Raw genomic sequence first — 12894 nt, 5'->3', positions numbered from 1 at the left:
TTAGTTTTTTAGTCACGTCTTATTATCTGATCTCTGTATCACTCTTACAGCCACATTTTCATCATGGGGACAGCATACATCTTTAATAAAAATCATAAACCAGTGAAAAGATCAGTGGGCTGGGAGCAAATTGAGGCAAGTTCAGGTACAGGGTTCCATTCCTAGTTCTTTTCCCTCAGGTCTTACTTCAAAATTGACTGCACAGTGAGGCCTCATTAGTCACCCCTTCAACCACCTCATACTCCTATTTTTGAAATTTTATTTCCTATTTTAATTTCATTTGCTTTTAAAAAATTTCCTTTATTACTATCTGGAACGCTTGGTCTTATCTACTTCTTTTTTTTCATTTGTCTCCTCCAATATAATATAAGGCACACAAAGATCAGAATTGTGTCTGTCCTGTTCTTATAGCATCCCCAGAGTCTAGAACAGTGCTTGGCACATAGTGGAGGCTCATTTAACATTTGTTGAGTGAAATAATGAAGTTAGAAAATAAGAGGGATGGATTGCATGGTTTACATGACGCTTTCTACGTCTAATATGGTAAGACCTACAAATACATACGTCTCGGCAGCTCCTGGATTACCTGGGAATACTTCGTGCGGACAGTGCCCTGATGACCATTATAAATGTATACAGCTCCAGAATTCTGATTTTCTAGTGGCGAACCAACAATCACATCGTTAAAGCCATCCATGTTGATGTCTGAAAGAGCTGCAATTGCTGAACCAAATCGAGCATTTTCAATGCCCTCGGGGCCTTCAAGAAATTGGTGCTGACTCAAAATGCCCTTGCAAAGGGGGAACAAAAGGATGATTAAAGCAAACCTTACAACTTGTATAATTAAAATTCAGAGCAGCTGGGTGTGGTGACGCATGCCTGTAATCCCAAAGATTCCAGGGGCTGAGGCAGAAGGACTGCTTGAAGCCAGGTATTTGAGACCTGCTTAAGCAATAGTGAGACCCTGTCTCTACAAAACATTTTTGTAAAAAGTTAGCCAGGAGTGGTGGCACACACCTGTAGTCCTCGCTCTCAGGAGGCTGAAGTGGGAGGATCGGTTGAGCCCAGGAATTAGAGGCTGCAGTGAGCTATGATCCTACCACTGCACTCCAGCCTGGGTGACAGAGCAAGACCCCATCCATTTAAAAAAGTGAAAAACATATGATAAAAAAGAAAATAAATTTCAGAGCAATCGATGACCAAACTAAATTTTTTAATGTTAAAAATGGATAGAATTTTAAACCTGAACTATTTATGATCAGAATTATAAATAAGAATTTCAGGTCATAAATATCTGCTCCTAAACCAAGGTGAAAGGAGACAATTCTCTTTCCTGTAGCTGAACAGCATCAATTTCTTGGTCTCATTTTCCTCTCAATAATACGATCTTCACCTATTTCCAACCTTTTGATTTAAAATTTTTCTGGTGAAAACTACTAATATCTTGATTGAAATTAAAGCAGACACAGAACAAAATAAAACACAATATCTTAATTTAGGCTTTCTGTAAAAATGACCAAATAGTGACATAATTATAATGGTACAGGAAGTAGAAAATGAGATTAATATCTCCATTATTAAAAACACTAAATAATTCTGTGTGAAGGAAAAGACATTTCCTTGTAAAACACAATTTTTTTTCTTAGATTTCATAATAAAGTATGGAAATATTTCATGACTTCACAAGAAAGCAATGTTTCTCAACCATGAAACTGGGTCAGTGTTGATTCTTTCTCCTCTATTATAATCTTACAAAAATTGTTACTGAGTTTGACACGGTATTAAAAGATCTTTTCATTTTCAACAATTAATGACAATTCAGTATATCTCACAAGTAAGAAATATTTAAAGAATGGGGGATTTGTCAGTTTTTCAAACAAGTAAATAGGTCCAGCCTTTGTGGATACTCAATTATACATTCTTTATATGTATAAATGCTTTAGAATTGTTTTAATTAATTACATCTGTTAAGAGGTTAATTTTTACATAAATATCAATACATCGGGTACGACAAAATATCACAACACTTAACCATAATATTTACTACTTTAACATCAGCTTCTCTTTGCCATCCTTTCCCTTCTGTTGTCATATAATTTTCTGTGTCAATCTGTGTCTTTAATGTGGTTTTCTTTTTTTATTTCAAGGAGTTAACTATATTTATATACATGGATTTAGAGAGTTCAGTCTACAAATTGGAAATATTATGCTTTTCCATGTTCACGTATGGTTTTTTTTGTGGAAGGACTTGAAACTTCAAGAGCTGGACACATGCCGAAATGTTACACTAAGCAATGACACTTCCTGACAAACTAATGTAGAAAGCATCTGGGATCACATGGAATTTACAATGTGCCTGGTCCAACTTGTGTTTTTCACTGTCAACTGATAACAAGATAGCATTGCCCTGTTATTTCTGTCTTTATAGAAAAAATTACACGTGATACTAGAGAAATACACAAATGTTTGTGTGTATGCATATTTCAATAAATAATGTACACTTAGAATGGCTTTGTTTGCATGAGACTATATATTCAAAGACCTCTCATGGAAAATGGCAGTACACTATACATTCAACTCTAGTTTTTCCCATTAATGTAATTTTTAAAATCATAACTTAATGGGGACATCCTCAAAAATGATGAAATGTAAACCATACTATCTGTGCAAATTATCATGCAATAATAATAAATTTTCTTTCCAAATGCAGGTTAAATTGTCAATACTAAAGCAAATTAAGCTGTTAGTTTAATGATTTTTTTTTTTTTTTTTACCTTTTTGATAGTAAACAGGTAGACTCTTCCTTCCTCTTTCTTTAGGTCATTCATGTACATTGGTGCACCTACCAAGAGCACATCTGTAATGGTGTCTTTATCCACATCAACTGAACATAGCACGCTACCGAAATAGGAGCCAATCTGGAGCAATAAAACATGTTAACCTTAGAATTCCTAGGATTCACATACTTCTAATATTACACTGAACATTTACTTGCTCATTCAATACACAAAAATTGAGTGTTTACTATTTGCAAAGTGCTAGGAATATGAAGACAGACAGCATAGTCCCTTCCCGCAGGTTCTAATACCATCTAACACCTGGTTCTTAAATCTTAGTGTGCACAAGTATCTCCAAGAAAATGTCTTTGAAATACAGATCCCTGAGACCCATTTCTAGAGATTCTGATGTAATGTCTAGGATGTGATCCAGAACACAGCAATTTAAATTAGCATTCCAGGTGTTTCTGACACCAGGGGGTCAAAGGCATACTTATAAGGCAAACCTTTCGTAGGTATGTGAGGTCTGTCATAGTGAAAGGCAGGAGAGGTAGAGGCAGGGAGAATAAATAATTAAGCTTCTATGGTAAAATAAATTGTAATAGAGGAAAGTTCCAAATGCTGAGTGATCAGAGAGCAGGAGAGTCAGGAAGGCTTAGAAAGTTAAAATATCATTTGAATTGCAAAGTAAGAAGGACATGGAGTTTTCTAGGCGGACGGAAGTGGTGAAGCACATATGATGATGTAAGTGTACAAGGCATGATATGAGACAGGTAAGCAGTTGCTGGATAGATTGGGACAGGAGGACTAGGTGGAGATAAATTAAAATAAGAAAAGCTGAGACTTTGAACATTCACCTCATTCAACAGCATTCAATGCATGCCTATGTGAACACTTTTTAAGGATTTAGAAATGACTAAGAAATGATTCCTTTCATAATACTATCACTGTTATTTTCTAAATTAAAAAGGAACTTCTTTAAAATATCAAAAGAGAGAGAAAAGTATGTGCTAATTTATGGTCACATAAAGTATGCTAATTTATGGTCATGGAAGTCAAGAGCTCAGGTCTTCTTACTCCTAGAAAATCCATAGCAATAGCAGGATCACACTCAATCTAAGAGAAGAGAAATCTTTGTAAGTTTCTCCAGCTCAAAGAAGGAAACCACTTTTTGTTGGCTGTCAGGGATTAGCGATGCTCATTTTAAATGTGTGTCAAGCCCCTGGGTCAAAACTGTTTAGTAAGGAAACAGGAAGCAATCAGCTGACCTTTGCCCTAGCAACAGATCTTTGCTGTAGTGGGCCATAACTGGGATTCATCATAGGGTCTGACTACCAAACTGTCACCCATCAGTTGAAAGTGGCAGAGAAGATAATTGTTTTACTTTTAGAATCTTCGAAACTAAAAGGACATTTTGACAGGTCCAGACGCAGAAATTCAGTCTTTATAATGTTATTTTGCTCCCTTCTTCTGATTATTTCCTCTCCAAATCCTTGTTTCTGGTGTGTGCTTACCTACAAAGCAGTGGTTAGGTGCCTGCCATCACAACTAAATAATGTCCATGCATTATTAATCCAGGGAGTCAAAAACATGAAGGGGATGTAATCAAACAGGACAACCTCTGAGTCCAGAAAGGACTGAGTTTTAATGACGGCTCAATCCATGGACACTGTGTGACCTTAGAAAGCTAGCTAAATTCCCAGGCAGTTGTCAAAAGGGAGGGCTGTCTTCTTGGTATTGTTGTGACGATTTAAGGAATACACTAATAAACTCAGATTACAGAGTAAGCACTCAGGTCATGTTGGTTTCCACTTCTGCTCACCCGACTCCCCACCTGCCCGGTTGCCCATAAAATTAATTTCACCAGCTAAACAGTGAGATTTACCTGGTCACCTCGGTGAGCCTGAATAACTGTGACATTGCCATTCTCATTCACACTGTACAGCACTATCTGGCCGGTATAATTTGCCCGAGGAGCACCAGCAACAAAGTGGGTGCTTTCTCCAGTAGAAATTGCAGCCACAGAGTAACCTAAAACGTAAGGAGCATAAGAGTGATTACCATTGAATATCTGAGCAAAACAAGGTTAAAATAAGTTAGTAAAGGTGACCAGAGATCCTTTTGTGTTAGATGTGATGCAAAGTTTCTAGTGTTCCTGAATACATCACTGAGGACATGTCTTCCTTTTTCTAAGATGAATTACTCCTGTCCTTTGACCCGAAGCACTTCCCTGTGTAGATGGGACTTCTATCTATAAAACTGCCTCTAGATTCCAGGTTGCCCTCATTGGCCACCTGTGAACGTGGCATTCAACAAATATTTCTGGAACGAATGAATAAATGTATTTAAAAGGTAGTGTTGCACAGTAGAAAGAACATAGGTCTTGGAAACAGTCCGAGGTTTGAATTCTGGATTTGCCACTTACTAGGTTGTTGAACTTTAGACAAGTTAATCTTGCTATCTCTCAAAGGCAAAACATCCCTGAAAGACTGGTTGGAAAGATTTAAATGTTTATGTAGACAGACTAGCCAGCTCAGGAACTGTCCCATAGTAAGTCTGCAAAATCAGTGGCTGCTTATTATAAGAACAAGAAGACTAAGAGCTCTAAAACAATATAAGACTATCACTTACTATATTTACTTTTGGGAACTATTTCCATTTTGGAGGAACACAATCATGTTCCAGGAATTACAACCACTTGACCAGTCAGAAGAAACTAGTGAGTATAATACAATACTCCAATAAGTAGTTATGCCTTTAGGCCCGACTGGCAGAGACAACATATATATGTGTAATAAATATGACAATTAGATGACAGACAGTTCAAGGGTTTTGCTGAACTCACTCTGAGATTCAACAAAGAGCTGGTTTAAAGCAAGGGAACTTAAGTTTGCTGAGCCAATTATTACTATGCCTTACCTAAATATGAACTGTGATTTCTGTCCTGCAGAATTTGGTCAAAGGCCTGTTTAGGAAAGATCAAATGGCCATGAGATGTCTTCTGGACAATGGTCCCACTCCAGCCAAAAGCTCCCACTGCACCCAGCATCAGAATATCCTAAAATAATTAAAAAATAAAGATCATTAAAACAAACCACCTTTAAAGCATAAGAATGCAGGGGAGGCAAAACATTGAAATAAATTGTTTAGATTTATTAAAAATGATGAAATATATATGAACATTTATTGACATATCTCTTAATTGTCTTAATATATTTGTGCTAGAGAACAAGCCTTCCCATTGGCTGTGTTATTTTGAACTTTATTTAGTATGACATGTTATACAGACAAACCTTTGTAATAACCTATAGTATAGGACAGGTACATAGCCATCTTCAAATGTCCCGTTCAAAGGCATATATTTGCCAATGGTAAACCCTTATGACCTTTAGAAAGGAGTCAGAAGTGGGCCTCTCACTCCACATATTTATAAGGAAAGCTCACAGCCAGATATGAGACATGCTTGAGAAACAGGAAGTACTGACACAGGAGAAACGGAGATGCTGCTGCTATCCCAGACACATCTTGGGAGGCCCTCTTCCGGCTTGCTCTATTTTCAGCTTTCTTCCTCTCTCTTCCTGACCCCTTCTCAAATGTTCCTGTATATTCACATATTCCATCTATTTGATAATATCACAGCTACAGGAGGCACCTATAGCTGTGATATTCAATCTATTGGAAGGAAAATAACAATTTGTCAGCCCTGTGGGGAGGGCAAAGGAGGAAGCCTACTCTGATTTGACTCGAAACCCAATCTAAACAGTCAAAGCTACAAATCATCACAGAAGGCAGATTTGGTGAGGATGAGATACACTATTTTTAATTTTTTATTCTTCTATCTTAGAACATACCAAAGATATGATGTTGGACTAAAAAATACAAGCCATGAAAAATAGCAAGTAAGAAAAAGATGTGTTCGGCCGGGCGCCGTGGCTCAAGCCTGTAATCCCAGCACTTTGGGAGGCCGAGACGGGCGGATCACGAGGTCAGGAGATCGAGACCATCCTGGCTAACACGGTGAAACCCCGTCTCTACTAAAAAAAAAAAAGTACAAAAAAACTAGCCGGGCGAGGTGGCGGGCGCCTGTAGTCCCAGCTACTCGGGAGGCTGAGGCAGGAGAATGGCGTAAACCCGGTAGGCGGAGCTTGCAGTGAGCAGAGATCCGGCCACTGCACTCCAGCCTGGGTGACAGAGCGAGACTCTGTCTCAAAAAAAAAAAAAAAAAAAAAAGAAAAAGAAAAAGATGTGTTCTACTTTGAAGATAAGAGACCATGAAGTTATGTGAATGACTGTAGTATTGAGGGATTCTGGATTTGGGGTGCATGAAAGGATTTTAGGGTATGTACAAAAACCTCATGGGATTGTGTGCAAAATTCTCCGTGCATAGATTCATTTATATTTTTTTCTAAGGGAAAGATCCATAACTTCTATGAGTATATCTAAGGATTGATGATCGAGAAAAAGTCAGCTCCTTTGATTCTAGACAGAAAACAAGCTGTTCTTGGTCCTCTGACCTGCCGATCAAATCCTCTGACTTCCTATTGTCCCTTAAATATTTCCCAGGATCTCTTTCTCTTTTTCTTTTTTCCTTCCTTTCACTATCTCTCTCATCTCCTGACTCAAATTAGAATCAGGGGCCCAGGAGGTGGATGTTTGTGAGAGATAGAAATGAACTTCCCTGAGCTGAAAAGAGTGTTGTACTCCAATCCCATGTCACATTTTTCCTACCTCCTTATTTTTTCAACTCTTTTCTGTCTGGTCTTAGAAAAAGATACTATGACAACTCAGAATTTGACCATGACAGTGATGACAACAGTGAATGTTTTTAACAAACATTTCCAGTTGTTAAAAATTGATTCAAAGACAATTCCTGCAGGAATAATACCTTAAGTTAATATACTGTCTGTGCCCTGGAGTACTCAAAGACTTTTTTGTATACTATCAGCTTTCCCCCATATAAGATCCCTATGAAACAGGGAAGGGAGGACATTGTTAACCTTCACATTTTAGAGGTAAATCAGCAGCACAAAGAAACTAAATGACCGTGACTAGGAATCAGAAGGGCTGATCCCTAGATGGCTGTCTTCCCACTTAATGTATAAGGTTACTGTGTCTGGTAGTGTTATGCCAAATGACAACATGGCTTGAAGCTATCTGATATACACACATTTTGAGGAGAGTAATCTGCACTGAATCCCACTTGTGACATTTCCATCTGAAAGTTGTCTCCTCCTTGAACGGTACCTGGAACATTCAATTTAAAAAATTTTATTACTGTCAGTAATTTTAAATCAAGTTTTCAAACACATGCAGACATGTATGTATATACATGCCTACAAACACAAACACACACTGTTCCAACACTCACCCCAAAATACAGAGCTTGTGTATTCTGGGAAGAAGAAATTACTAAGAAAGTGTTCTAGCAGGTTATAGAAATAACAATATTTCCAAAGTAGTGTTCATAGTTGGCATTAATCTTAATTGAACACTGATGTATTTAGCAGAATATGCATGATGTTCTTGATACCAAAGGACACTCAACAAAGGGTATAAGGTAAGGTGAAAACTGAGATGATAATTTTTTAAAAACTTGATGATTACTAACTAAGAAACTAACTGAAATTTTAGCTTTGAAATATTGGTACTGATAATGTACACATATCTCAGATGCAGGTGGAATAGCTGGGCAATTGATCTGTAGTGAAGACTGCTGGGAGATAATTGAGTTAGCTATTAGGAATCAGAATTGAAGACTGAGTAGGAGTTTTACCAATTGGGAAGTTTGTTCTGGTTCTGTATATGTGCTTGCCTCTGTCACTGACACTGTAAGATCCAATTGGTACTTATTTTCCATACAGTATGATCAAAATGGTTACATTTCACTAATCTTCACAAAAAGGAAGCTAAATTACTGGACTGACACTTTAACACAGAAAAGAAGACAAACTGTACTGTACAACGTAGTCTTTTTTAGAAGATAAAATAATTTACACAGGATGAGTAGAGATAATTTTTAATAAAATAGAATAATGCTCCCCAAAGTCCATAATAGTAGATAATGCTCAAGATCGTTTCTAGCTAGCTTGTAGATTGCAATTGTTCTCATTCATTCCATTACAAACAAATACAATTATCAGTGTGGATAGCCCAATGATTTTGTGTTATCTCAGAGCACATTGGATTTAAATGGTTATTTAAACAACTTTGAAGCACCATGGGATACTGAAGAAGCAATAAAGCTTTTTGAGTAATTCCAGTGGATAATCAAATCAAAATTTGACTATATGAATGAATAATTTATGCAATACCTTTAGACCCAGATTCTAAGGATGTACCTGATACATAGGTTTCCAATAACATATGATCTTTATTGCAAAGAGTTATTTGGGTTAACCATCAAGAACTAGGATTTGGGTCATGTGTGTGTTTTTTCTTTTAACCCGCTGTGAAGTGTGTGCTAGTTCCCCACACAGTGAGCTCCTGAACATGTGATCTTTCTGCACTAACTAGATTTTCCAAGGCCACCTAAGTAAATTATTTTAGGTCCTATAAATAAAATGTTTCCTCAAAAACTAAACTATTAAAAATATTTGCTGTATTTTTCTAATTTTAAAAATATATATGCTTACTGTAAACATATTCAGGAATTTTAGTACTTACATAACACAGTGTAAAAAGATAAAACTATTTACGATTCTAATAGATATGAATACATCATCCCCCAAAAGTCATAACAATTTATCATTCTATCAACAGTGTATGAGCTTCTTTGCTTCCTGATAATTTCTCCAAGATTAAACATTATTATTCTGTGTCATCTTTTAGGCAAAACATAATGTTGGTTTAATTTATATTTTTTAATACTTACTGAAAGTATTTAGAAATATACTTTGTAAATTGGGAATCTTTTCTTATGTTTATCAGTCATTTGTATTTTATCACTTATAAACTATTCATGTTTTTCATCCATTTTTCTTACTGATTGTAGGAGCTCTTTTTATACAAGGTATACAAGTTAACATTGATAAAGCAAATATGTGATAATAAACAATTATTTAAACAGTTTGAAAGAAAATTCTTGAAAGGAGTTTTTTTTTTTTTTTTTTACCTTCAATGCTGAAAATTTGTTCTCCTAATGTCCCAGCCTTTTCTAGTAGAGCTGCTTCATCAGACACATTGAAAAAGTATCTTTCTGTTGGAATACTAGCGATTGCTTTTATTTCTTTTATTAAATTTTTAGTATCAAGGGCATTTCTGTTTAAGTACCCAAGAACCTTGAAAATAGAGGAAGAGAATGTACAGTCATTATTGCTGTACGTTTTCCCTACGAGTACATTCCAGTCTATTTTGAACACAATAGCCCCTCTGGAGAAGCAAATCAAGCAACATTTCCACAACCCTTTATTTAGTAGACAGGATTGAAAACCATCAAGAAGCAGAGATAGAGTAAGAACTTTCTTTTATATTCAACTATGAACAGCCAATGGGAAAGTGCAGCCTTGAGAAGTGATGCTATAAAGGAAGATTTACCCAATAGCTGCAAGACAAATCAAAAGAAAAGCCACTTACTGCTATACCAAACCTCAGTATATTGTCATGGTTGCATTGATCAATCACAGCTTTCAACATTGAACCATCATGTGATTCACCATCAGTTACAACTACCATTACTTTGGTAGCACTTCGTCGTCCACCAGAAGCTGCTGAATAAGCATATTTTCTGTGGCAGATAAAGTTAAAGACTTGCTATCAAAACACGAAGTTAATATGAGAACCTCTGGTTTAAAATAGAAACATGAAAATAGTTCTTTAAACAGAATATATTGTAACTCCATATTAACTCTAGCAACATATTTAATGTTCCATTTGTAGCTTGTAGAGAAACATATACAAATGTAAGTCTTTCTTGACATTAAAAAAGTGTCTTGTATGTCAGGGCATATGTGTGTATATGTGTGCATGTATTTATCCCAGTATTTCTTAGAATTATTTTCTTCTAAGAAAGTTGAATTAATCAGTACCAATCAATAGAGCAAAGATATTTCTGTTATAAATTGTATGCATTAGGCTTGTGTTTACTTTTTCAATACTTATTTTTTTAAAGTAATAGATATCCACAGTAAAAAAAAAAAAAAATCAGAGTATTTGGAAAGGTATAAACCAAATGTGACACTAAACCCCTCTCCATAGGTAAGCACCATTATCAGTTTCTTGCATTTCCTTCTAGAAAATGTTTTATTTAGATGTAATATAGGTACAAGCATAGTCTACTCCTTAAACTTTTACTCAAATGAAGGCACATTCTTTTTTAAAAATTGTTTTATTTCCATAGGTTTTTTGGGAACAGGTGGTATTTGGTTACACATAAATCAGTACTTTAGTGATGATTTATGAGATTTGCACCCATCACCCGAGCAGAATACACTGAACCCAATTTGTAGTCTTTTATCCCTCACCCCCTTCCCACCATTTCCCCCTGAGTCCCCAGAGTCCACTGTATCATTCTTATGCCTTTGCATCAAATGAGGGCATATTCTAAACAGTTGTTTTTCACTCTGATGGAGACCTTTCCATATCAGCACATATATGAAGGTCTCATTATTTTTTTTAAACGGCTGCATAATATTTTATTTGGAGGACCATATGAAGGAAGACTGATTTATTTAACCGGTTCCCCATTATTGGGTGTTTAGGCCATTTTGAGTTTTACAAGTAAGGCTGTGATAAATATCCCTGTGTATATATCTTGGCATACTTTTTCAAATGGGATAAAATCTTAGCAGTAAAATTACTGGGGCACAGGATACACACGTTTCAAATTTTAAGAGATAATATCAAATACGCTGTCTTTAAAACTGAGAATATCATTTTATTTCCTAAAATGTATTTTGTATTCTATAATGCAGACTATAGAAATGTAGAAAACTTCTGTATTTTTCGGCCAAATTTGAATTACACTATTCACATCAGATCCTTTTTGAGTGTCACATACTCTTTATGACACACTGTAAATTTCATGTATGATTCTAAGGTTTTTGAGGACATAAACTGTGTCTCATTTAGTTTTAATTACCTGCAGTGCTTAAAACAATAAACTGCAACTGTAGGCATTGAATGAAATGAAGTGAATTAAAATATGGCAATATTTACTGAAATAATTTCAGATTATCTTCAATGTTTTAAAGAAGAGACGAGAGAGAGAGAAGAAATATAGAGGCAATTACATTCTAGGAGGGATGAGTAAAAAGTTGGGTGATTCTCCTAGCACTGGGTAGACTAAATCCTGTTAGCTTGGGAAATAGTGGGAAGAGGGAGATAGACAAAGGTGCAAGGGAGAAAACCAAATTTTTGAAAGATGATGAAAGCTAGGCAAGTCCTTCCTCAAGGGACAGTGGCCATTGTCCTGGAGAACAAAGCTCACCAGGGCCCCAGGCTCCAGACAGGGAAATATACTACTCCCACCTTCCCTGCTGAAAACCAGGGCCCATTGCAGTTTCTAACTCCAGGAAGGCCATTTTTCATCTCAACTTCTTTGTCCTTCTAGTCCAGTTTGCTGGATCAGGAAGGGCACTTCACCTAATGGCAGCTGACCTGCTGACTGTCCAGTAGCTTATGAGATGGCCTGGCCCAAAAAACCTTTATTGTCCCTGAATAGAGACAGTAATGATGAACCAAACCAATCATATCTTCTCTTGTGGGGAATCCACTTTGGAGACATTTGGGATTGTCACCAGTTGATGGAAGCAGCAACTGAAATATACACACAGAAGAAGAAGACAGATAAAATAGGAAATACAGAAATAGAAATGACAGGATGTGGCCACTGACCAGATGTGTGATGTAAGGAAGAGTGGAAAGAATAAAGGAAACCAAAGTTTTAGTTCGAATGACTGGGCAAGAGACAGTGGTACAAATCAAAATGGCAAGTTCATGAGGAGTGGCGGGGAAAAGAATAAGGCCAGTGTGGGAGGGATTGAATTTGGTAAGTGAGCGAACACTCCAAATAAAAATATTCAGCATCAGCTAGATGCCAGTGTGAGTTTTGGGAGAGAGTGTAGGGCTGACAACATAGCAATGAGATAACCGACACAGTGTTGCTGCTGATGCCATGACA

At 36.5% G+C, this 12894-nt stretch overlaps 1 protein-coding gene across 4 annotated transcripts in view; it reads right to left on the bottom strand.

The window, feature by feature from the left end:
* Positions 1–12894, bottom strand: part of ITGA2 (integrin subunit alpha 2) — a 105816-nt gene that overhangs the window by 30515 nt on the left and 62407 nt on the right. For all 4 annotated transcript variants that reach the window (XR_010587369.2, XM_005556877.5, XM_045393700.3 and 1 more), the window contains 7 exons: positions 10350–10500; positions 9889–10054; positions 7945–8021; positions 5697–5835; positions 4663–4808; positions 2775–2918; positions 587–790 (listed from right to left, as the gene is read on the bottom strand). Coding sequence is in view for 3 of the 4 variants with exons in the window: in XM_005556877.5 (XP_005556934.1) it covers positions 587–790; positions 2775–2918; positions 4663–4808; positions 5697–5835; positions 7945–8021; positions 9889–10054; positions 10350–10500 (1027 nt within the window). In the remaining variant the exon portion in view is untranslated. The remainder of the gene's footprint in view (positions 1–586; positions 791–2774; positions 2919–4662; positions 4809–5696; positions 5836–7944; positions 8022–9888; positions 10055–10349; positions 10501–12894) is intronic.

The sequence above is a fragment of the Macaca fascicularis genome, chromosome 6 (assembly GCF_037993035.2).
Source record: "Macaca fascicularis isolate 582-1 chromosome 6, T2T-MFA8v1.1".
Classification (NCBI taxonomy): domain Eukaryota; kingdom Metazoa; phylum Chordata; class Mammalia; order Primates; family Cercopithecidae; genus Macaca; species Macaca fascicularis.
The sequence above is the reverse complement of the archived record's forward strand: the minus strand, read 5'-3'. Positions and strand labels throughout refer to the sequence as shown.